The sequence below is a fragment of the Sander vitreus genome, chromosome 4, assembly GCF_031162955.1.
Source record: "Sander vitreus isolate 19-12246 chromosome 4, sanVit1, whole genome shotgun sequence".
Taxonomy (NCBI): Eukaryota; Metazoa; Chordata; class Actinopteri; order Perciformes; family Percidae; genus Sander; species Sander vitreus.
The window spans coordinates 35,342,293-35,368,417 of NC_135858.1; the positions used below are offsets into that span (position 1 = coordinate 35,342,293).

Genomic DNA, 26,125 nt, shown 5'->3' on the forward strand with positions numbered 1-26,125 from the left:
TGATTGGACGAAGGCGTCACGTGGGTTTGTTTTCTCCGGAAATTCACAGTCAGACTGTCATGGCGGCTCGTTCAGAATACGATCTCATGTTGGACTAAAATAGTTCACTGAAACGTGTTTCTGAAAACATTTTAAGCGAGAAATAGGCCGTGTAGTTGCTGAATCCGTCTTCATTTCAGATCGACAAAGGTCAGTTGAAAAGATTTTCGTCAGATTTTGAGAGGCTTAGTCACGCTCATTCCGCTCGCCGTTTTCGGGTGAGTCCCGACTGCCCTGTCTCCGACTGAACACGTCAGGTCGGCCAAAATGAAGGCGGACAGCCCCTCGGACGGACGACGGCACGGAACACACCGAACAGACTCGAGTCACCGACCTCGCCAGACTGTCCAACGGCCGATTATCGGCCCGGTGTGTAGCTGCCTTAACACTTCACTCAAAGGATGAGACTTACAGCCCTGTAGGAACAAATAACCAAATTACGCCTTCAGCGCGTCAACCTAATTGATGATCGAAACCAATTAACGATTACTTCGCCAGGTGCTGAGACTTATGGCTTTGAGCAGTGGTGGCCTTAAGGTTAAAGAAACGAGCTTGTGACCGGGAGGTCGTCGGTTCAATCAGGATAAAATCTGGGTGGGGAAAGTGAAAGAGCAGCACTTGTCCCTCCCTCATCACCACCACTGAGGTGCCCTTGAGCAAGGTCCTTAACCTCCAACTGCTCCAGTGGAGCTGCCCAGTGGCCAGCAGATCAGACTGTGCTTGTACTGGGCAGCTTCCAGGCATGAATGTGGAACTGTGTGAATGTGACAGGTCGTTGCAAATGAGAAGTTGTTCTCAATCAAATTACCTGGATAAATAAAAGGTAAAAAACAAAGGCTTTCAAAGCTCAGTTTCCGTCCTGAAAAGTGGAACATCCAGACATTCCCACTGCCGTTTTCCCAAAAAGTCCTCCGAACCACAACTGTTCTGCATAAACTTCTGACAGAAAACACGAACGAATAAAAAGGAAAAACAAATAGCGAAGTTGAGATGGAGTTTGAAAGCACACACACAAAATACAGATGACAAAGCCATAAATATCACAGGAATCTGAATGCTTCCGGCTTCAAACACTTTATATATTTCTGCTTGAAGGGTGCAGCGTTTGTCGAACAGCGATTTTAAAAACCTCAGCTTCTGAATCGCTATTCAAGAAAACATCTTGTTGTGCTCTTTGTGTTCGCTTTTGCTGACCCCGCAAAATGAAATGCTTATAGAGCAGTAAACGGAAAAAAGAAGTGAGGAAGACAAGAGATGAAGGCTTGCTTTGAAACGTTGGCCCTGCTGGGAACAAAAGGTGGGCGGAGTGAAGCTCTCTCCTGTCTAACGTGCTCACACTGCTCCACAGATTCAACAATCAAAATGTAAGATAACTACGGACTGGGACACTCTGCTGCAGTGGTGGAATGTAACCAAGTATATTTACTCCAGTACTGTTCTTAAGTACAAATGTTGAGGTACTTGTACTTTACTTGAGTCTTTTCTTTTCATGCCACTTTCTACTTCTACTCCGCTACATTTCAGAGAGAAATATTGTACTTTTTACTCCACTACATTCATCTGTTACAGCTTTAGTTACTAGTTACTTTACACATTAATATTCCTACACACAAAACACATGTAGTTTATAAAACCTGATGTTTTATTCTAAAGTAAACTAGCCAACAATATAACGGCCTACGAGTCCAGCTGAAATGATCAGACCATTAAACACACAACTGTTTGGATCATTTACACTTTCTAAAATGGGAGGATTTTTCTTTACTTTTACTTTAACTACATTTTCCTGATGATACTTACAGACTTTTACTCAAGTTACATTTTCAATGGAGGACTTTTACTTGTAACAGAGTATTTTTACAGTGTGGTATTAGTACTTTTAGTAGTGGTAGTAGTGGTAGTAGATGTAGCTAAAGGATCTGAAAACTTCTTCCACCGCTGCTCTGCTGTTCCTTTAGGCACTCCTGGCTGGCTCGCCAAAAATATGAAGCAGGTGCAGATTGATGACAGAAAAGGTAATCAAACTTTGTTTTATCTAACGTTAGCGAGTCTAAATTATTTTCTGTAAAACAGAACACCGTTTTGTTAAACTGAATCCCTTTTTTCAAAACCTAAGATTTATGTTTTTGTTGTTAAAAGAAGCAGATGTTTATATTTGGTTTTTCTTATAGAAAGAATAAGAACTTTGGTCAAACCAAGATGGACATTTATTTAAACAGGAGGGAAGGGATGGATGGGGGCCAGATATGTGACTGTCTGTCAATATTCAAGAGTCTGGTTAGAGCCCGCCTACGTTTTGAACACAAATGCTATGCAAAGATGGAGGATGTGGATGCTTTTAAGAATGTGTGGGACTGTGAAAGCATTATTTTGTCTTTAAAAGACCTAAGCTATGTCCCAATTCAGAGGCTGCAGCCTTCAGAAGCCACAGCCTTCGAAGCCCACAAAGGCTTGAGACGGTCTGGTCTGCAGAGCTTTTCCTTTTTGAGCGAAGTGCTGCTCCTGTCGCCTTGCAACCTTGCCAGCTGTAGCTGATAAGTGACCAAACGTTATTTTAATGTTTGGTCAATTCGCCATCCATTTTCATAACACTGCCTATATTCGACATCTACACAGTTAATTTCTTGCCTAAAACATTCTCAGAAGTGAATTTAATAATGAAATAGCGGACGGAAATTGGATGTTAGCGTTTGTGTTTGCCTGTGCTTCTGCTTGAATGCCGAAATGAATGCTGGGAATCTTGGGGTTGCGGACAGTTAGGTCCTCCGAATTCTGTAAAAGGAGGCCGCATTTGTGGAATGCATTTAAAGGAGCCTTGGAAATTAAATGGGGCAGCCTTCGTGACGCAATCGGTCTACGAACGCAGCCTCCGAAGGCTGTGGCCCCTGAATTGGGACATAGCTCTAGACATCTTTAAAGATGCTTCAAGTTCATTTAACAAAAAACAGAAAATACACAGAAAACTCAAATCTCTCTCTCTCTTTCTCTCTGTCTCTCTCTCTCTAGACTACTCATCTATTCAGTTACATAAAAACGTTGGCAACAAACAATCGCCACCCTCGAGTCTAAATAGTTTTCTATAAACCAGAACCTTCTCGCTGCAGCATTTTGTATCTGTTGCTACTGGAAACCACACAAAAGCTTTAGAAACAGGTTTCATCTTCTTTTGGTTCCCAGTGTCTCAAAAGAAAGTTGTATTCATGTCTTAGTTTGAGTTCATTTACTGCTTCTATGAAGAGTTTTAAGCCTGGAAACAAGCCAAGCAGATACGAGATGAATCGTGACCATAAAACATTTGATTCGGCGCAAAAGAACTTTTTTTTTTAAATGGCAAAAAGCCAAAAGGTACCAAACTGTGTACAGAAACTGTCATAGACTTCAATGGTGGAAGCTCGCTAGCTGTTTGCAGGTTCACGGTGCAGTGAACATTGGTGAACACGGAATCGGTATCGGGAAGCAAAAAATGGTATTGGACCATCTCTAAAAAAAAACACACCACAAACGTTGGTAAAGAGACAAAAACTTTGGAAAAAGCGACAAAAACTAGGTGGGCCAAAATTATTTGTGAACCTAAATTGAAGAAATGCGGACCGGATCAAAATCTGCGATGGGCCGGATTCGGCCCTCGGGCCTTGAGTTTGACACACGTGGGCTAGACGCTAAAGAAAACGCCAAAGCCGTGGCTTTTTAAACTCGCTGGAAGTGAGACCGTGTTGGACGGAACAGAAGTGTGGAGTAAACACCGATATTCTTCTCGTGCAGTGAAAACTTTCCACCCAGAGGTCTGTACCCAGCTCAGCGGTCTCCTCTACGTGAGCCAGGCTGTCTGTTTGCATCTACGTCCACCTGATTGGCTGCGTCTCTGTGTCTGTCTGTCAGTCTGTGTCTCTGTGAGTCTGTCTGTCTCCGTGTCTGTCTGTCTGTGACTCGGTCTGTCTGTCTGTGTCTCTGTCTGTCTGTCTGTCTGTCTGTCTGTCTCTGTGAGTCTGTGTCTCTGTGAGTCTGTGTGTCTGTGTCTGTGTCTCTGTCTGTCTCTCTCTGATGCTTCAACCGGTGCGTCAGCCTGCCAGTGTGTCTCCTCCGTCTGTCTGCTGGGATAAAAATAGACCTTGATCTCCCCCTGCTAAACTATTTACCGCCTCTCAGCCTGAGTGCAGCGGGTGCAACCCGCCGGCACTTCCCCCGTCCAAACCGTGTGTGACGCCTGATAAGTGGGCAGGTTATCGTCCCGAAGATTAGATTGTGAAACTACCTCAAGGTGTTGTATTAGTTTCTAGGCTTCATTGAGTAGATAATCAACATAATACCCCAAAGTAGAGTAGGACTATACACGAAAATACAAGGGCTGCCCCTTCTTACTAATCTGACGTTTTTGTCTTACTTGACTAAGATTTCTTGCTCGATTCTTTGTGGAGAAACTCAGTTGACAAAATCCTTATTCGACTGATCATTTCTTTAGTCATGGACATCTCCAGAAATGAGAAACTCCCCTTAAAATGTCCAGGGTACCCGAGGGTTCTCCAAGTTAAATGTAAGGGTTTTTAATCCCACCTGGAAGGAAGGAACCAATGAACATAAAAGGAAGGAAGGATGAAGGAGAAGGAAGGAAGGTAAGGAAGAAGGAAGGAATGAAACGCTGTGTGTGAGTCTGCGTTTGATTTTTGGTCTGTTGGTACCAAACTTGGTAACTTGTTGGTAACAACTTCAGAGAAACACAGCAGACCCTGGAGCGGAGCGAGGGAGGGAGCGAGGGAGGGAGAAAGCGAGGGAGCATGGAAGCGATGGAGGCAGGGAGGGAGGGATGGAGGGAGGGATGGAGCATGGAAGCGAGAGAGCGAGGGAGGGAGCGAGGGAGCGAGCGGACTCCTAAAAGCTTCCTGAGTGATGAGTAATGTTCTGCCCTGTATCCTTCAACAACAAATAATCACCATCATGCCTTTTTATTTTTAGATGTATTGCCTTTCTAACTTCAGGTGCGACCGCTGGCTCCTTTCACTGTAAACACTAAGGCTACATTCACACTTGGCGTCTTTTTTGACAAGAAAAAGTTGACTAAAGTGCTTGACGTAGGGCGGGGGTTTTTTTTCCGAAAAGTTTAACTTTTTTCAACTTCAAAAAGACACCCTGAAAAGTGTACCCGCTCCCATTTAGGGTTGGGTACCGAGACCCGGTGCTAATACGGCACCGGTGCCTAAACAACCGGTATCTACCGGAGCGAATAGCAACGCAGATTTCTGGATCTGCCTCTTAAATGTCTGCGCTGCTCTCCGATGCTCCAGAACGGACGTTAAGGGCAACAGGAACTCCACTGCACGTGACGCTCGTTAACACTTCACTTGGCAGCGGGTAACGTTAGCCTACCGCTAGCTAGCAGCTGGATGATACACGGTTAAAGTGCTGACAGCTAATGTTAAATGGTGTGGGGGTGGCAGTAGCTCAGTCCCCGTACGGACCAAAGTACGGAGTGCGGACTGGTAGCTGGAGAGATGCCAGTTCACCTCCTGGGCACTGCCAAGGTGCTCTTGAGCAAGGAACCATACCCACCAACCATCCACTGGCAGCCCACTCACTCTGTGGGCTCTCAACAATTCACAAATCACTTTGCCGAGATAATCCATCCACCTCACAGGTGTGACATATCAAGATGCTGATTAGACAGCATGGTTATTGCACAGGTGTGCCTTAGGCTGACCACAATAAAAGGCCACTCTAAAATGTTCAGTTTTACTGTATTGGGGGGTGGGGTGGGTGGTCTGGGGGGTCCGAAAACCAGTATCTGGTGTTATGGTTAGGGTTGGGGCTAGGGTTAGGGTTCATCTGTGAAGAGAACACCTCTCCAAAGTGCCAGACGCCATCGAATGTGCAACGTGACATCATGACTTCGCGTAAACATACACGCCCACTTTCTTAAGCCAAGTGGCGTGTTATCTGTACGCATTTTGAGCTATCCGCGTGTATGTCTACGCTGTATACAGCGGGCGTAAACATGCATGCCACTTGGCTGTCGCGAGAAGAAAGCTACAGTTGAGTTTAGGAAACGTCACACGCGGGTTGGTTTGGGTTGGGTTTAGGAAAAGAATAATGGGGTTGGCTTTAGTAAAAGAAGAAAACGACGGTTGAGTTTAGGAAACGGGACACACGGGACACGAAGGAAGCGTGACACGCGGGACACGATCCCCGGTCTCCTGGGTGAAAGTCCTGCGTTTGACCCATCCACCAACCTCCCTACGCGGATTTTCGCCCTTTCATACTACTCGCTACGGCGTAAATTCACACGCAATCGCAAGGTAATGTAGTCAATGGAGGCCAAACGGCGCTGATAAACACGCTAAAAAGCGACTTGATAACACGGCAATAATGGCATACGAATTGGCGTGTGTCATACATACGCCATTTCATGAGATCAGTCTATGGGAGCATTTGCAACTCAAGACGAACTGCGGTCGAGAGAGAGAGAGAGAGAGAGAGAGAGAGAGAGAGATGAACCCAAACCCTATTGTGTCCAGCCTAAGGGACACCTGTGCAATAATCCTGCTGTCTGATCAGCATCTTGATAAATCACACCTGTGAGGTGGATGGATTATCTCGGCAAAGGAGAAGTGCTCACTAACAGATTTAGACAGATTTGTGAACTATATTTGAGAGAAATAGGCCTTTTGTGTACATAGAAAAAGTCTTAGATCTTTAAGTTCAGTTCATGAAAAATGGGGGCAAAAACAAATGTGTTGCATTTATAATTTAGTTCAGTGTATATATACATATATATATAAATATATATGAGGCACCGGCACAGTTTTAAAAAGTATTTGATGGCACTGGTATTGAGAAAAAACCCAAACAATCCCATTTCTAAATGTTAGTTTGAACAACCACAACACTGTTTGTTTTGCTTATTTTAATCCGCCAACTGAGGCAAACCTCTCTTAAAAAGTGCCTCAAATTTGTACTTAGTTGCATTCCACCACAGTGAAAAAGTACTCAGGTTCAGTCGGCAGCTTTTCTGTCCGAGCAGGATGAAAGAAATAAGTAAATAAAAATAAAGTCTTATTCTTATTTGTTCACAACCTTGGAGGATGTTTTGTGAAGAAGCAACAGAAGAGGGAAGTGAATCACTCCGGACAGCCTCCCTGTTCTCGCAAACATCACGTACAATAATAATAACCCACTGAAGAAATCAAAAGTCAACACAGTCTGCGGGCGTTCAACAGCAAACTGATTAATGAATGGAATCACGGAGCGGCTGTCTGCTGATGCAGGGTTTCTATTTGTACGGGAAAATGAAAAGGAGTCAGCGTGGTTTTGTCCCTCGTCGGCTGACGACGGGGAATGAAGAGGCAGATTTATAGATGTTTGGTAATGAAATTTAGAACCCACAACTTCTGCACTCGGCAGGGAGAAGACGATGTAGAGAGACAAATTCAACAGATGGTATGAACTCGGGGTTTTCCCTCCTGTGCAGCTAAAGAAATGATGATACGAACACATATTTAAGACAAAAAAGCTATTAAGCTACAAAAACACAATTAAGCTACAAAAAAACAATTTCTCCGACGCACCATTGTTCCAACCTCTCAATAACCCAAAAAACTCCCTTTGGTCCTACAGCCCACTAGTCCGACATCCCGCTGGTGGCGAAATTATGAATCTCACTATGGCCACGCCAAGACCTGCCCTACGAAGCAGCTCGATTGATTGGGGTTAGGCATTTGACCTCGAGTGGTTAAGGTTAGGCTAGTCGATTGGTCAGGGGATAGGACCTGTACAAATGGGGTTACGTTACCTTGCGTAAGCATGGACGCCTGGCCATTAAATGCTATTGAAGGACGGGTCTTGGCGTGGCCATATGGGATTTGTAATATCGCTGGTGGACGTCGGACTAGTGGGCTGTAGGACCAAAGGGAATTTAGTTTTTCCAGCTCGCAAGCCAACAGAGAGTTGCTAGACTGACCCTGGCTGCAAATTACATTTGCCGCTGCTAGGGTGCGTCTAGATTTCTAGGCTAGATGGCCAGTACAACCCCCCCCAAAATCCTATTATAATTTCCTTTACATAAATAAAGACATTTGCACCATAAATTGATGCAGAAAAGGCTACTCGTCTGCCTGAGACAGGTTATGAGGTTATGTTGGGCACTGGATGAGGTGTACCACTGTCTCAACCTACATAGTGTATAAAATAAGTCATTTAATCCAATGAATAACTTAATATAAATATGCCGGAGAGTTTCTGTGTGTTCCACTGCGGTTCCTGATTTATTTTCATGAATACAAATGTTGCAAACGTAATATTTTAAGTGATGAGCACGGTGGGCCATCATGCTCTAAATGTGTAGTTGACCGATCAGATCGCCTAGCCGGATCTACTTGTTGTATATATACTGATTTGAAGACCTTATCACCAGAAAGACAAAACAAGACCTCTCAGCGTCACTGACCCAGTTTGATTGACAGGTGTCCTCTGTAAAGTACACGCGTTCCTTCAAGGTAAAACTTTTTCCGGACGCAACAAAAGGCCGGATTTCAGCGACGGCTGTGAGGCAAACACTCAGCGTGGAGGGATGAGTGACAGATGGATGAACAGATTCATCAACAGACGGAGGTTTGACGGACGGACGGAGCAGAAGAGAAGAGGAGAACGTGGGAAGTACTTCTATTCTGCTCGAGATTCAGACAGCTGTCATCTTTTTTAGTTCTTTCTACGGCTCTTCGAAGCTCAGTCAGGACACGGGGGGGGGGGGGACTACGCACAACAGTAAGCATGATCGGTAGGCATACAGTAAAGGGCTTATTTGATAGAAATCTACGCATTTTCCTGTTGTTTCTGACAATTTGATAAACAAATATAGAGTATATATTATCAGGGTTTCTGCAGGTTTCGCCAAGTCAAATTAAAGACTTTTTCAGACCTTTTAAAGACTATTATGAATGTAATTTAAGACCTATATCACAACATAAAAAACATATGCAGTACGTCGTTAGCAACTGGCTTTAACTGAGCCCTAAATTCAGTTTTATCGCTAAATTTGCATCTCACCGTAGCTGAGGAATAAAATCGGTTTTAGGTCTGTGGTAAAATCCGAAAGAGACTTGAGCCAATAACATTAAAGCTGACTGGCTGCAATATAAGTTGCACATTGGTACTCGTAATACAGCGAGTTATAGGGCTGGCACGGTTCACAAAACCCGCGGTTCGGTTCGTATCAAGGTTTTAGAGTCACAGTTTTCGGTTCTGTACGGTTCTTGATATTTTTTCTTTTAATCTTTAACACTCCAGAAATATACTTATATTATACTATACTTATATACTTATGCAACATATGATATATAGCTAAAATTAGCATATTGAAGGCATGTTGCACAATACGTGCACACAGTGGCAGTTCCATCTATTGTTTTATTTACGCTGTCATCATAGGTTACATGAAATCCAAAATGTTTCCACATACCAGACTTATACGACGCTGGCGCATCCTCCAGCTCCGGGCGGCCTTCCTCATCTCTCCCACTTGCCATTTCTACACGTGACCTGCAGCGCGCCACACTTCCGAGGAGCGGTCGGCTCGGCGCCTCTCAAAATCTGACGAAAATCTTTTTAACTGACCTTTGTTGATCAAAAAAACAGACCGATTCAGCAACTGTATGGCCTATTTCTCGCTTAAAATGCTTTCAGAAACATGTTTCGGTGAACTATTTTCGTCAAACACAAGATCGTATTAAGAACGAGACGCCATTAGAGTCCGTTTTGAAATTTGTGACGCGTTCGTCCAATCAGCTGCCATGTGTTGCGTTTGTCAGGCTCATCCCCCTTGTCGTTTCCAGTAAGTGTTTTAACATAGGTGTCAAAGGGAGCACTACGGCAGTAAGTGGTTAGTGCACATTAACGCTGTACTGACGAACCGTGTGACGCACACACGCTCCAAACCGAGACAAGCGAACCGAACGGTTCGGATGTTTTTTCATGAACCGTACCACCCCTAGCGAGTTATATTAGGACTAGCGAAAGAAAGAACTACAACGCCACGGAAACAAAAAGGAGGGAGCATTTAAAAGAGCATAGACTTGGTCGGCATTACTGAGAACGTCCACTGAAACGTAATTTCCATTTATGCCATGGGGGAAAACAAACCAAACCATTCTAATTAATAAGCATAGACCTTGTTAGCGATTAATCTTTAATCCTTGTCATATTTACGGTTGTTTTTTTGCTTGGTACAATGCCTAAAAGTTTGTGTGGCGTTCTGCTCCTCCAATAAGTCAAAAATCCTGATCTTAAGTTTTATATACTGCCGAATAGACAGACGGAGCCGGTGTTGATACCACTAACGTCGCTGCTACCCTCCAAACTGGAACAGTTACATGGAATTTATTCATTTAACATGCTAAGACATACTAGTATTTAATATCATAGCTTTAATGAACGTGGGGTAACGTTACTGATAATACAGTCAGATTGAATCATCTAAGATAAGCTAACGGTTAACGTTAGCTGTCTCTTACCTGGAGACTCAATCAGGTAGCCAACGTTAACAAAATATGCTGGGAACCGACACCTCTGGCCGTTCCGTTGGGTCGTTTGTCCAGTCACTTATAATGTACGGACAATCCGACCCAATGCGGCTCAGTTTGTTTAATGCATCTTGCTCTGTCAAGCAGCAAGATACATGGTGCACGATCACGGAAGGCTTGTATCGTGTGGACGCGCCGACTATAGCAGCACTTTCCACCATCAGAAATCGCAGAGAATTGCAAGAAGTGAACAATATTGGCAGCCAAGGTTACAACGTTCCCCGTTGTTACCACGCAGCTACTATAGTTAGCAATGATTTTAACGTTAATGGAATATAGCAGCACTTTCTACCGTCAAAATTCGCAGATCAAGGCTTTTAAACCAAAAACGACACAACCGGAAATGTTTCAGCAATAGCATGACCCGGAATTGGGGAGAAATTAACAACATTGGCAGCCAAAATTACGTCTTTCCCTGCTAATAGCATGTAGCTTCATGTGACAATGTTAACTGCACTAACTGCTAGCTGCTAACTACTGCAGTAGTTTAAAAAAAACAAAAAACATTTGAGTAGGGCCTGCCTTGAGCTGACCAATCATACAAGGCCGGCTCCGTCACATGGAGCCGAGATTAGAAAAAACTATTTAAAGCGAAGTGTTCAGAACAACGGGAAATCTAAAGTTTTAGCTTACGGGGATTTCTCTGAAATACGTTGAGCTCATTATTTGAAGCTTTGGCCACGTTTAACACGAAAATCCAACACTGTAGCATTAAAGATATGACAGAAAATACGGAAAAGCATAATAGTTCACCTTTAAAAGTAACCAGATGGGGAAAAACACGACTCAAAATCAACGTGTTCCTCCGTTTTGTCTGTGGTTGAACGTGCCCATAGACCCTTTCTGATGGGAGGCAACATGCTAACCGCTGAGCTGCCCTTTTGTACGTTTCCATGTTTAAATTAGTGACGTCCTGAAGGCAAAAATATCCCTAAAATAATACTGACAAACAACTCAATTACTGTATGACCAGCAATGGAGGTTATGGTGCTCCAGCAGGGTGAGCTGCAGGCACAGAGTGTAATTAAATTCACATCTCGGTGTGAAGTTGTTTCCTCTCCCTCTGCGTCCACAGCGTTTAAACGTCATCCACGTTCTTCTGCGCTGCACCCAGAGTGAAAGAGATGCTCTTTCTCCTCACAGACAGAGCCCTGCCTGATATTAATTTTTAATTAAAACTGCACTTGCATTTCCGCCCTGCTCTGTATCTCGTTTTATGCTCCCGTCCGGAGCTGCAACTAACTGCTAGACGTGCTGCAAGAATGCTCTATGCTGTTGATTTGTGATGGCTTTCCAATAAGGTCTAGCTTTTGTTATGTCCCGTTTGCGCACCAATACAACGGAGACATAACTACTTGTCTAATGTAAGTCCTCTCTCTCTGTCTGGAGCGTGCAGGAGACGGGACACGACTCGGGTTACGCCCCCCGCCATGGAGCCGTTGGTAATTTGGTGATGAACAACCGAGTCTCTTGTAGAGCCCGATATTATCGGCCGATATTAGGCATTTTCCAAACTACCAGTGTCGGCATTTATAATGGCCGATAGATGAATATTTAAAATATAAAATAAAATGGATGAAACCCCCTTCAACCATGTTCTGAGTGTTGGCGTTGCATAGTTTGTCCACCAGAGGGCGCTCTGCAACCTCCCTGTTGGCAACACTGATTGTTTTTGTGGTAATTGTGTTTTTGTTCAAAGGACTTTAAGTTTCACATCTTAAGTTTGTATTTTCATACATTTTATTTATCAGAACTTTAATATATGTTGATGTTCCTCTGTTCTGTTGAGACAATAAAACAAACAAGTTTATTTTTAAACTGCATTATCATATTATTTTAGTGAGGACTCATAAATAACTACAATTAACTAATGTTAGGGAAATCTGTGTTTTGTTACGCGTTTCTGGATTTATTTATTTTTTAATATATATTGGCCAATATATCGGAATATCGCATTTTTAAAATCACCAAATATTTGTATCGATATCGACTTTAAAAATCCTTTATCGGTCGGGCTCCAGTCTCTTGCTGTTCCATGAATTTGTCAGACGATATTTTCTCGTTGTCCCTTCAGTTTTAAGTTTTTACGTAGAGTCTTTGTGCCGTCTTCTTCGTCGTTGGTTTACTTCCGGTAACGACGGTAGAAGAACTTGAACATGAAAGAATGCCAATGATTTAAAAAAGGTTGGTTGATTGAGTTCAGCTGAGCCAAGCATCCACTAGGGCTGCACAATATGTCGCAATATCAACTGGCGCAATATACATGTCGCGAAAGGCTGCGACATATAGACACTCAGAGATTTTTTGTGTTAGCTGACGGAAAATATTAGTAGAAAATTACAGTTTAAAAAGATACTGTCATTGCTTTTTAGTGGTTCCTTTTATAATCAATTCAATGTTAAATTTCTTCAATAAAATAATGTTGGAAAAAATAATTCAACAAGCAATTTGTTGTATTGTAGCAGAATACCTGAAAGCAGCAGAACTGAGAACACTTTCATATCTGTTTATTTATTGCAAGAAATATTATTATCGCGATATTCAACAACCTTATCGCATATTTTCCTCATATCGTGCAGCCCTACCATCCGCCACATTAGGGCTGCACGATATTGGAAAAAACTGACATTGCGATATTTTTTTCTGCCTGCAAGATATATGGCGAGATGTTCCGTTGTAAATTAGTGGCACGTTTACAGCTCCGCGGCTCCCAAGCGTAACGTTAGTTGGGACGTGCCCCTTGTTTCTTTAGTCTAACTACATTAGCTTTAGCACCTGGCTGGTGGCGAGCAGCGAACACAAAACACAGACTACTGTAGGTTCACTACCGATGGAAAAGCGTGCACATCACTGTGTCTTACGGTACTTTTCTACAAGGGAGAGCCTCACTTCCCAAAACAAACCCCGTCGGACTAACGTTACGTCACATACAGAGGCTTGGAAAAGTGTTCATGGTATACCCCTTGAACCTTTCCACAGCTTGTCACGTTACAACCACAAATGTAAATGTATAACACAAATCCAATTGAGAATCTCTGGCAAGACTTGAAAATTGGTGTTCACAGACGCTTTCCATCCAATCTGACTGAACTTGAGCTATTTGGCAAAGAAGAATGGGCAAAAATGTCAGTCTCTAGATGTGCAAAGCTGGTAAAGACATACCCCAAAAGACTTGCAGCGAAAGGTGGTTCTACAAAGTATTGACTCTGGGGGGGCTGAATACTCTAGCACGCCACACTAGAGCACGTTTTTTGGAAGAAAGTTAGAAAACCATGTATCATTTTCTTTCCACTTCACAATTATGTGCCACTTTGTGTTGGGCTAGCATATAAAATCCCAATGAAATACATTTACGTTTGTGGTTGTAACGTGACAAAATGTGGAAAAGTTCAAGGGGTAGGAATACTTTTGCAAGCCTCTGTACTCACAATGGCCACCTGCCATAAAGGGGAGGGGTCGGCCGCTAACAATCATGTAAAAGGAGAATTGTGAAGGTTTACTTTTCTATCAAGCAGCAAAAAAAGGTGTGGCGTTAACAACGCAACGTCCTGCAATGTGACCATCGCACATCGTGGTGTAGACGATGAAACAACATTGTGCAGCCCTACACCACGTCAGTGCGTCTACGTACTTCAAACTGTTCTTTAAACGTAGTCTGTCCCTGGCTCGCTGCATACAAACAGAACAATGCCCTCATCAAATGCACAATGACAACTCCTATTCACAGCCGCGGCTTGCAGAGTGTGCGGTAAAGAGTGTGTGTGTGTGTGTGGGTGTGTGTGTGTGTGTGTGTGTGTGTGGGCGACAAAGACAATGGCTGGAGAGCAGGGACGTGAAATGAACTTGAGACAGTGGGAGGCAGATGAATAAAAAGGGGAGAGGGAGGAAGGACTGTAAGACAATGAAGCTGGCAATCAAAAAGCCAAAATGTTCTGTACACGCGGCGGGCGGTGGTCGCAAAAAAATAGACGTGACTACGGAGTCAAGGTTTCACGTGTGTGTGGGCTACAACTAACGATAATTTCCATTGTCGATCAATCTGGGGATTCATTTCGGGATGAATGGATTAGTTGTTTGGTGAAAAATGTGGATCAGTGTTTCTCCAAAAACGCCCAAGATGTAGTCCTCAAATGTCTTGTTCTGTCCACAACTCAAAGATATTCATTCACATTCTTGTAACAAGCATAGTGTGTGCCCGCTGTGCACGAGCCTAGGCTCATTTTACTAATGCTCTGTTAAAATAACAATGAAATGCTGAGTTATTGACTTTAGACCAGGTTTTTGTTCGTCAATGGCGCGATCACTTCCCGCTGCCTCAAGATAGCAATATGCCGAGAATGCACCTGAACACACCTCCCTGTAAGACCAGCACGCCCATGGGCGCACAGATGGGCGCAGGTACATTTAGACAAAAAATAGACGTGAATGTGAAGTCAATGGTCGCATGTGTGCACGCTTCTCACCGAGGACGGCAAATCAGGACAAAGACTGCTAGTAACAGTCGTGTGGATTCACGCCCGCCCACACACACACACACACACACACACACACACACACACACACACACACACACACACACACACACTCTCTGATAAGTGCAGCGTTACAGGCTCATTTAGCCCATTTCTCGGGTGTAATGTAGTGTTTACAACACTCCAGGGAACAGAGGAGAGAGGAAAAACAGACCCCAGAGAGGTTTGGAGACACACTTTCATCTTATAAAAACATCAATTGCGCCGCCTGCACTGTCCTCTTCTCACTAGTCGTGACGGTAATCCACAATTTGGACGGTTTCTTAATCACCATCGATATTCATTTTCATCACCACGATGACTGCTCATCATGACTGCTGTCAAGTCTTCCATTGCTGTCTGATATTATCGTCCCCCGGCACTACAATCAACATCAGCATGCTGGCAGGGACGGGCCATTTTACGGAAAAGTCTCTTGTCAACTAGGAAAGTGTCCAACAGAAACAGAACAGAACTTAGTGGCTTAGTGCTCAGGGCCCGGTGCAGCACAGCGCAAGGCCCGACGCCAAGTGTCTTTGCTATTTTAAGACCGTCCAGCGCCCGCGTCGTTTAAATAGCAAATGCACCTGTGCCCATCTGTGCGCCCATGGGCATGCTGGTCTTACAGGGAGGTGTGTTCAGGTGCATTCTGGGCGTATTGCTATCTTGAGGCAGCGGGAAGTGATCGCGCCATTGACCAACAAAAACCTGGTCTAAAGTCAATAGCGCAGCATTTCATTGTTATTTTAACAACCCATTAGTAAAATGCTCCTAGACTCGTGCACAGCACGCGCACACTATGCTTGTTACACACACACACACACACACAAACATGCAAAAGATTACAAATGAAAATATTACGGTGCAAATCCTCCATCATAACAGCAATGGTCCAAGGTCCAAACGCGCCTGGCTTTTAAAGGGAATGGGAGATGATCTCTGATTGTTTATTGCATGTTACGCCCAAAACACACCTCTGATTAATGAAGACACTAAGTACAACCCTTCAGAACCATGCGCCGGCACACGGACCCTTTTTTTCCGCCGTCAAACTAGCAAAAGTGGATTAGGACACGCCCTAAACGCACCTGCACCAGGCGCTTCACGCCGTGCGCTCAGATGGTTAAAATAGGGCCTTTAGTGTCAAATCCTAACCAAATCCAGCCTTCTCTCCTGTACCTCAATTTTCCATCACATCAAATACAGACATAATCCTCAGAAGAGTTCTCCTTTTACATGATTGTTAGCGGCTGACCCTTCCCCTTGAAGACAGGTGGCCACGTGGCTATTGTGTGTATGTGACGTAACGTTACTCCGACGGGGTTTTCCTAGTGTGTGTGTCTGTGTGTGTGAGCGTGTGAGTGTGCGTGCATGCATGTGCGAGTGTGTGTGTGTATTGGTGCGTGCGAGTGTGTGCGTGCGCGCGTGCGTACATGCGCGCGTGCATACATGCGTGCGTGCGTGATTGTGTGTGTGTCTGTGAATGTGTGTGTCTGTGAGCATGTGTGTATGTGTGTGTGTGCGCGCGTGTGTGCGTGCGTGCGAGTGTGTGTGTGTCTGTGAGTGCATGCGTTATTGTGTGTGTGTGTGTGTGTGTGTGTGCGTGCGTGCGCGTGAGTGTGCGTGAGAGTGTGTGTGTGTCTGTGTGCATGCGTGCGTGTGTGTGAGTGTGTGTGTGTATGTCTGTCTGTGTGTGAGTGTATGTCTGCCAGTGTGTGTGTGTGAGTGTGTGGGTGCGTGCGAGTGTGTGTGCGTGCGTTATTGTGTGTGTGTGTGTGTGTGTATGTATGTGTGTCTGTGAGTGTGTGTGTGTCTGTGTGTCCTACGAAATCACATCTATTTTCCCAATAGAGCTTATTTATGTCATCTTGTAAAGTATTTCTTTATATATATATATATATATATATATATATATATATATATATATATATATATATATATATATATATATATATATATATCTCTCACAGGATTCCGTTTCTTTTTTCAATATCTTGCAGCCCTAACAGAGCTTGTTTTTGTGCCCTTTATCTAATAGTTTTTTGGGGTTTTTTCGGTTTTAGAGCCCACATATTCATATATGGTTCAAATGTCAGCGCTCTCATCAACCCTGTGTCCAGCAGCGGGCAGCGGGTGTGGACCGCCAGTAAAAACTATTAAAACAGTTCACCGCCCCAAGCGATAAATAATTGTAATAATGGAATAAACCATTTGCGTTGGCCACATTACCCGGCGCTGTAGCTCGGAGAGCAGAGAGCAGAGCAGAGACCAGCATCCGCACGTTCATGAATCTCAGACGCTTCTCACCAACGTCATTAACAAACGATCCCTCAACACCTCTCTGGGATCGATACCAATCAATCGATCGTTTAACAGCATTAGGACGATCAGTAACATGGGGTTGATCTACCGTTCTGCATATGAAAAAGGCTGTTTGACAGCTAACAGCCCACACCACGGCTGTCTGTAGCGGCTGCCAGCCAAAAATACTCGGTCCAAAAACACACCAAATATGACCTATTGTGTAAACAGGCAAACAGACAAAGGAGCAGGGAGCAGTGAGTCAGACAAAGAACTGAACGCCTCTGTCTGTCTGTCTCTCTCTCTCTCTCTCTCTCTGTGTCTCCTGTCTCTCTCTCTCTCTCTCTCTCTCTCTCCTCTGTCTCTCATCCTCTCTCTCTCCAATTCAAATTGCTTTACTGGCATGAATGTCAGAAATAATATTGCCAAAGCATCAAGGATAATAATGTGAGAAGAAATGCATCCATACAATTCGTTGAGTAAACTAAAATATATACATTTAAAAATAAAAACGAGAAAGCAACAACGGTACATCAATACACAGTAAAATCGCAAGTGTCAAATGTAAGAAAGAACACAAAGACAAACGCAAACAAACATGAAGAAAACATGAAGTAGAGGACTAAATGAGAAGGCAGAGGAAACTGTGGGGAGATCATTACATCCCAGCATCAAAGCTTATGTCAAGCTTTAGCGTGACGTGCACCGCCAAGTGGAGCCAACCCATCAGTGAATAAAACGGTCGGCGGTTCGAGACACGATCAAAACACGTTTTCACGGAACACATCAAGACCTCTGCGACCGCCGTCGGAGCCGCAGAGCTGGCGTACAAAACGTCTCGGGCATGTTCGGGCGTAATAATCACATCAAAAGTTACAGCACACACAGAGACATACAGTATGTCAACCATCAAATGCAACTTCACAGTCATGTTTGCAACATCCCTGATGTCTGAAAACAGCCGTGTCCCTCCCTGTGGAACAGCCAGTGTGTTTGAGCTTTTCACAGGGTTTCTGCAGGTTCCACCAACTCAAACGTAAGACGTTTTAAAGTGCCCATATTATGAAAGAAAAAAAAAAAAAAATCACTTTTTCTGGGATTTGGGGTGTTATTTTGTGTCTCTGGTGCTTCCACACGCATACAAACTTTGAAGAAATCCATCCATGCTGTTCTGAGTGAGATACGGTTTCTGAATGTGTCCGGCCTTCAGTCTCCGGGTGAGCTGGTCAAAAATCGGCACGGCTTTCTACGTCACTAGCCGAGACGAGGGGCCTAGGGGGCTAACTGTTAGCATGCTAGCTCGTTCTCAATGGCAAAACACTGCTACAACACACACAAATTCACCCTAATCTACAAGATAAATTGTATAGAACTACTTCCGTGTCCCTGTTCTGCAGGTATTCCACGCAAAGTTGGAAGTGCGCCCTCGTTTAGAAGAAGTCTCCCGGCTAATGCTGCCTCGTACAGGCCGAAGTTGGAGAAACAGCTAGCTCGCAATTGTGAGCTTAACTAGCTACTGGGCATGTATGACTGCCAACAAAGATCTTACAGAGGTTGCGAGGTCTCACTCTGTAGCTAAAACAGAGACCTGAACACGGAGGTTGTTGACGATGGTCATTGTTGATTAATACATTAATACATTTAAAGTTGAAGGCTCAGAGGTAGCGTTAAGGCAGCTACACACCGGGCCGATAATCGGCCGTCGGACCGTCTGGCGAGGTCGGTGACTCGAGTCTGTTCGGTGTGTTCCGTGCCGTCGTCCGTCCGAGGGGCCGTCGGGCTTTATTTTGGCCGACCCGACATGCTCAGTCGGAGACAGGGCAGTCGGGACTCACCCGGAAATGGCGAGCGGAATGAGCGTGACTAGAGCCTCTCAAAATCTGAGGAAAACCTTTCAAACTGACCTTTGTCGATCTGAAATGAAGACAGATTCAGCAACTGCACGGCCTATTTCTCTCTTCAAATGTTTTCAGAAACACGTTTCGGTGTTTCAGTACTATTTTAGTACAATATGAGATCGTATTCTGAACGAGTCGCCATGACAGTCTGGCTGTGAATTTCCGGAGAAAAAAGACCCACGTGACGCGTTTCGTCCAATCAGCTGCCGGTTTTCATTTTTGGGCGACAACACAGATTAGCGCCGGCTGCTGTCATGGAGACGTATTACGTCTCGTCTCTTCGGTGTGTTCAGAGGCACTTTTTAGACCAACTCGGGGACACTGATCAGTCCAACTGCCTTTTCTGCCGACGGTCGGCCGTCTGGTTGGTGTGTAACGGCCTTTACATGGATGTAGGAAAATTAAGAGCATGGGTCCCATCCAACGCACATGCTTCCAAGTTATTTTGGGGCAATGTGGTTGAAAGAAACCCAGATTTATGATATAATAAACTTTGAAAACAGGGTCAAATTCGACCCAGCGACAACACAAGTAGTACATACATACATACATACATAGTAGCATAGTGACATTTTCCATTTTTTTTCTGCTTTTATGTATTCTATTTTCTGATTGTATTGTATGTTTTAGTCCCTCTGATTTGACTGTATGTTATGTTTTACTGTTGGGACTTCATGTAAACCACTTTGGATACCTGCTGGTTGCTGTAAATTGCATGATCTTCTGGAACATTTTGTAATAAATCCTGTTAAAAAAAACAGTGCATGTGTGTGAGGCCACATTAGCATGACGTGTAACAACAATAGCTTTGAGAGGATTATCGTTTCTCAGGGAGCAGCAGATGGGGCTCGGTGAAAACATCTCCTCCTTTGCACGGCAGTGTGACACACGGCGGCTGTTAGCAGGCACCGCTCAGCAGCCTCCGGGAGCTTCCTTTGTCTGAATCAAAGTGTCACGGGCGACGCAAACATCACTAAATAACAGCGGCAATCATCGCGTCGTCTCCGTCCCGCAGTTTGGGAGACTTCTGCGAGCATTCGATTCCTCAAAAAGCATGACCCACATTTTCACAACGAGGTATGATGCACGCTCAGCAAAACAAGGCATCGCGCGTCTGCTGTGACAAACATCAGCGTTCCAAACAAAGGGCTGTGCTTTAACCCTGCTGGAGCTGAACATCAGAATCAGAAAGAGATTTAGTGCCAGGTGAGTTAGCACTTTGGCTGATGGTGCATTCATAAAAACAAGAATATAAAATAAACTACGGCTGCACGATATGAGGGAAACATGCAACAATGTTGCTGAATAGCGCGATAACGATATATCTTGCGATAAACAAATATTAGAGTGAACTAAGATCTGCATTTCTGCTGCTTTCAGGAGTTTGCTTAATCCAACAAGCAGCTTGTTGGATTTAAAACAAATGAAAGGAAATCATAATTTCCAATATTCTTTGATATACTGCAATGACGATTAAAGAAAACATATATTGTACAGCCCTAAAATAAACAAACAATAAATACAGAAACCAGACACACACATAAGACGTGCACACACACACACACATATGTTTGTTTCACTATCTTTGTGGGGACCCGTCATTGACATAATGCATTCCCTAGCCCCTTACCCTAACCTTAACCATCCCAACTAAATGCCTAACCTTAACCCTTACCCTCACCCTAACCAGAACCTAATTCTAACCCTAATCCTACAACCAAGTCTTAACCCTCAAACAGACCTTTAACCTGGTGGGGTCCAGCATTTTGGCCCCACAAGACTGTGCAGACCCCACAAGTATACTGGACTCCCGGTTTTTGGACCCCACGAATATAGTTAAACAAGAACACACACACACACACACACACACACACACACACACACACACACACACACACACACACACTCTCTCACTCTACAGCTGCAAAGATGAGTCAACAACTAAATGAATCGGCAACTATTTCGATAACCAATACATTGGTTTTAAGTCATTTTTTAATGGAAAAGAAAGTCAAAGTCTCTGATGTCAGCGTGTTCAATGTGAATATGTTCTAGTCTTTTCTCTCCTCTGTGACAGGAAACTGAATATCTTTGAGTTGTGGACAAAACATTTAGGCAGACATTTGAGGACGTCATCTTGGGACTTTCTGGGGAAACGCTGAAACACATTTTTCACCATTTTCTGACATTTTAGAGACCAAACGACTAATCCATTCACCCAGAAAATAATCCACACATTAATCAACGATGAATACAATGGTTTGGTTGCAGCCCTACTCGTACCGACGGAGAACTCTCTCTCGACATCTGCCTTTGTGTGACAGCAGCCACGTGCAAAACGATTGTTGAAAACATCCGACTGCATCCGTCCCATCGTTTCTTCTCTCCTCCAACTCCCTGCCACTTCCATAAATTATGGAGGGAGGCTATATTTGGACTCCGTGAAGGGAGAAAGAGAGGGGGGGGGGGGGCGATCTGGAGATGCTTTGTTCAGCACACATGAAAGCAGCACACTCACTCAGGTTCACTTCAATGTTCTCTGCACGCTAGTGACTATTTATTGATAACATGGGGTTAAGAGCTCATTACAGAGACTCGTTAACCAGCCAAAGATAAAACGCACACGACTAGGGCCGGGTACCGAAGTCCATACTTTTTAGGCTCCGACCCAATTGCCTCGTATTGAGTATCGAAAAATGCCTCGTCATTCAATATCCAATGTCAATACCTAAAGGAGTAAATCTCATCAGCGTCAGGGAGCCAATCAGCACGCAGCATGCTTCTATCAAGATCTAATCATGTTGACACGCAGGAAAAACGGAGCCCGCGTAGTAGGAGCTGGAACATAAATACAAAGAGTTGTGCCCTAATGTGTGATGTAAAGGACCACTTTGGAGTTGTAATGTATGCTGCTGATTTAATGAAATAAGTATGGGCTGGTAGCCTGGGGAAACCCTGTCCGTCTGGCCAAGAGCCCATTCAAGCCCATTTCCAGTTTTTCCAAATCGAAAACACCAATCACAACCGCTGAGGCGGGCTTTACACGATGACGATAGCGCAGTGATGGCGAGCAGCTTTTTTTGTTTACATTCAACATGACGGCCACCCACCCACGCAGTCATTTGAGCGGCGTCCGTTGGTGACGCCCATTTGGAAATGAGCTGTGAATGAAGCTTGCCCAGACCCCACTCTCAGTTACAACTGAGAAGGGTCTGGTGTCAACCAGGCTAATGGGTTGGGTTATTGGTAAAATATTTGTATGGGCTTTCATGTTATTTGTATGCGATTGACCGGAAATTCTGTGCACCTGTAATGTTGAAATGTGTCCTTTGGTGGCACCGTAGTAGTAGGGAAGATGAGTTTTTAAAAAGGTAGCTGTGAATGGTACGCAGCTGTGTGAGCGCACCGAGGTACGATGTTTGCTGTGTAATTAATGTTTGTCACCCTAAATGTTTGTTCACGTAATGAAGTTTGTATCCGTGAAAACACGTGTGTGAAATGTTTGTTGTGTCTACGTTTTCAATACAGTTTTCACGGTGCTAAGGTGACGATGGATTAAACTGATGTTGAACGTCATGCTGGTCTGGCAAAACTAAATAAAAAGACCCTTTACGCATCAGTCGAGACTCTCTCTTTTTGGATCCAAGGGCTGCTACATGTAATGTTGTAATTTCTTTTGGTTTTATAAAATTAGTATCGGAAAAAGTAGCGTTTAAGAACCGGTATCGAAGTCACGGTATTGGTATTGAATATTTTTAAGCGATACCCATATCAGGAAAGCCAGGCTCGGACCCAAAAATGCAGAGTAGAGGATTTATTAAACAAATGACTTAACTTAAGGCGTCCTGAAGAAGGCAGGCTGCACAATTAATCGCAATGTTATTGAAATCGCAATATGGACTAGTGCAATACCCAAATCGCAGGTGCGCGGTCACGGAAGGCTTGTATTATGACGCGCCGACAGTGTTGTTGTCATTACTTAGAATTCCTCATGGGGGAGACAGAAACTACACACTATAGCTAAGTATTGTGGTGCTGCAGAGACGTCCCAGCCTACAAATCCTATCCTACAGACTAAAGAAAAAAAATCTTTGTTTGGTAAAAGGACCTCACAAAAATCACACTATCATTTAAATTTTAATATTTCTCAATGGAAATCAGAATAATGATACAAAGATGATCATTCCCTCCAATATCGTGATTCACATCGCAATCGCAATATCATCATCAGCCCTAAGGCAGGCACAAAGAAGATAACCAAAATCCAAAAGCCACTAGAAAAACCCACAAGACACGAAAGGGAATAAACTTCCAGGTCGAAGCGACGCAGGGAGGGGACAGGGAGGGAAGACGATGAACTGAACGGAGACAAAGAAAGCCCAAAGAGTGATTACACAAAGTAACGATGGGGAAACAGGTGACACGATGGCTGAAGAACAGGTGGAACACATCAGGGCAGGGCAGACAATCACAAACGCGGGAAAACACACAAGGCAGGAAGTCAAACAAGACAAGACGCAGGAGAAACAGACACTACAAAGTAAAACGGGAAACTAATGCATGAAACAAACAAGGAAAAACACAGCTACATCTTATCCGTTTCCAGCGAAACGGAGCGAAAGCAGAAGCTCCGTGTTATGTTCTTCTTTACAAAATGAAATAAATGTCAGACTGACTGACTGACTTGTGATATGCATTCTTATCAGAAAACAAGCTCATGATGTCTCATGATATATTATTCAACTTTTGTTTTTGTTAAAGAAGGAAAAGGAAATCCCAAATAAATCAAAAATCGCGTGAAAGAATCGGATCGGGACAAAAGCATATAGTCCCAGCCCTGGTAATAAGCAGCCTGTAAGTCATCCATTAATGTCGCTTTTAATGAGGATGTTGGACCCGACAGCCTCCGCCTCTTGGACGGACTCTTTCCTCCGCCTAAAAGCCCAGCGAGGAATATGATTCAGCCCCTCGCAGCGGAGCTCTGCGGACGCAAAGAAAGCCTCTATCTATCTCAACCCCCCCAAAAAAAAACAACCCCGGAAACAATTAAACCTGATGGAACAATTACACCACCTTAGTTTGTAATTAGACATGCACAGTGTGTGGGGACGGCAGCTGGACGCGTTCAAATGCAGTTCGCGTCCGCCTGAAAACAAAAAGAACCACGTACAGCGAGGGAGGATTCTCAGTTAGGCTGATTCAGTTCACTAACTCGTTAATCTTTTATTCCCCGGTCCCTCCTTAGGCCTACAGGGTACAGGAAGGATGGGTATTACTTTCATATCGAGGGGAGGGGAGGGGAGGGGGGTGAGGCAAGGTGTGAGGAAAAAAAACAAACGTGAAAACATGAAAACATCCAGAGAAGCGCATTGACGGAACGCAGTGAAGGACGCTCATACATCCATTCCTGTACCCCCAGCGAGCACAAAGGCTTGGACATATAGACGCACAAATTCATCCCTGACATCCCGCACTTTCTTCTAAACAATGTTGGGGGGGTGATGTTGGGTAGTCCTACCTCTACAATCAGCGTCTTCTCCTCTCCGCACACGGAAACGACCCAGAACAATATGGGAAAGTAGCAGGTTTTCCAGCAGAATCCCGGGAGCCCCGCTTTCCTCCTCCGCCTCGCTCCTCCGCCGCCGCCGCCTCCTCCGGTCGCCATGGCTGTGTCCCCGAAATCCCCCCCCCTCCTCCTCGGCTTCCCGCCGGTGTTTTCCAGGCTCCTGCTTCGCTTGTTTACCGGAGGAAACAGTCCGGGCGCTGGCGCTTCATCCCGTCTGCTCGGTGCCTGCCGTGTTGTGTTGTCTCCTCTCTCTCTCTCTCTCTGTGTGTGTGCAGACGCGCTATTGGTTTCCTGCACTTGACGAGTGGCCATTGCGCATGCTCATTAAGGTGCAGCGGAACAGCTGGGGAAGCCTGGCTGAGAGAGAGAGAGAGAGAGAGAGAGAGAGAAAGAGAGAGAGACAGAGACAGAGACAGAGACGTGATGTGATGTTGTTGCAGTAGCGCCTTGTCAACACCAGGAACGCTACAGATGCAGGAAGACATCTGTCTCAATGCATTTCTTCTTAAAGCAGGTGACAGCCATGAATGAAACAAGAATCACTATTAAAAGAGGTACAATACACACAGCGGTGTAGTCCACGTGATACTCAGGTATACGCAGTATACCCACTAAGAAAGCTCCAGGATTTCCATATACCCACTTAAAAATGCCCAATGACACGCAACAACATACTTTGCATTGTAATTTTGATATATTTTGAATTGTCATCTGTGTTTTTCTTCGTCACATAGGATAAATAAAGGGATTTCCACCGTGAAGTGGTGCATAAAAGTGTGTCAGAATGCAGGAAATGAAGTCGTTGATGCTCAAAACTTCCCTGGGGGAGGACACCCAGACCCCCCACTATGAAACGCCCCCCCCCCCAAAAAAAAGGTCCATTCTGGCCCATATATACCGTATAGGCCCATACATATACAGTACAGTATACTCACTACAATACATTAGACTACACCACTGAATACGTAGCATACGTTATCAGCGTCTGATTTACTAAACAACAACCTTGTTACCAGTGGTGTAGTCTGATGTTTTGTAGTGGGTATACTGTACTGTATATGTATATGTATGGGCCAGAATGGGACTTTGGGGGGGGTGAGGTCTGGGCGTCAAAAACTTAATTTCCTGCATTTTGATACACTTTATGCACCAATTCACAGCTGAAATCCCTTTATTTAGCCTATGCAAATAAAACACACGCACATTACAACTCAAAATATGTCAAAAATATGATGGAAAGTAGGC

The 26,125-nt window shown here is 44.3% G+C and overlaps 1 protein-coding gene across 1 annotated transcript in view; it reads right to left on the reverse strand.

Moving 5' to 3' along the window:
• Positions 1 to 25,192, reverse strand: part of mmp24 (matrix metallopeptidase 24) — a 79,994-nt gene extending 54,802 nt beyond the window's left edge. Inside the window, exon 1 of the mRNA XM_078249479.1 lies at positions 24,833 to 25,192. Within this exon, the coding sequence (XP_078105605.1) occupies positions 24,833 to 25,192 (360 nt within the window). The remainder of the gene's footprint in view (positions 1 to 24,832) is intronic.
• Positions 25,193 to 26,125: the final 933 nt, after the last annotated feature.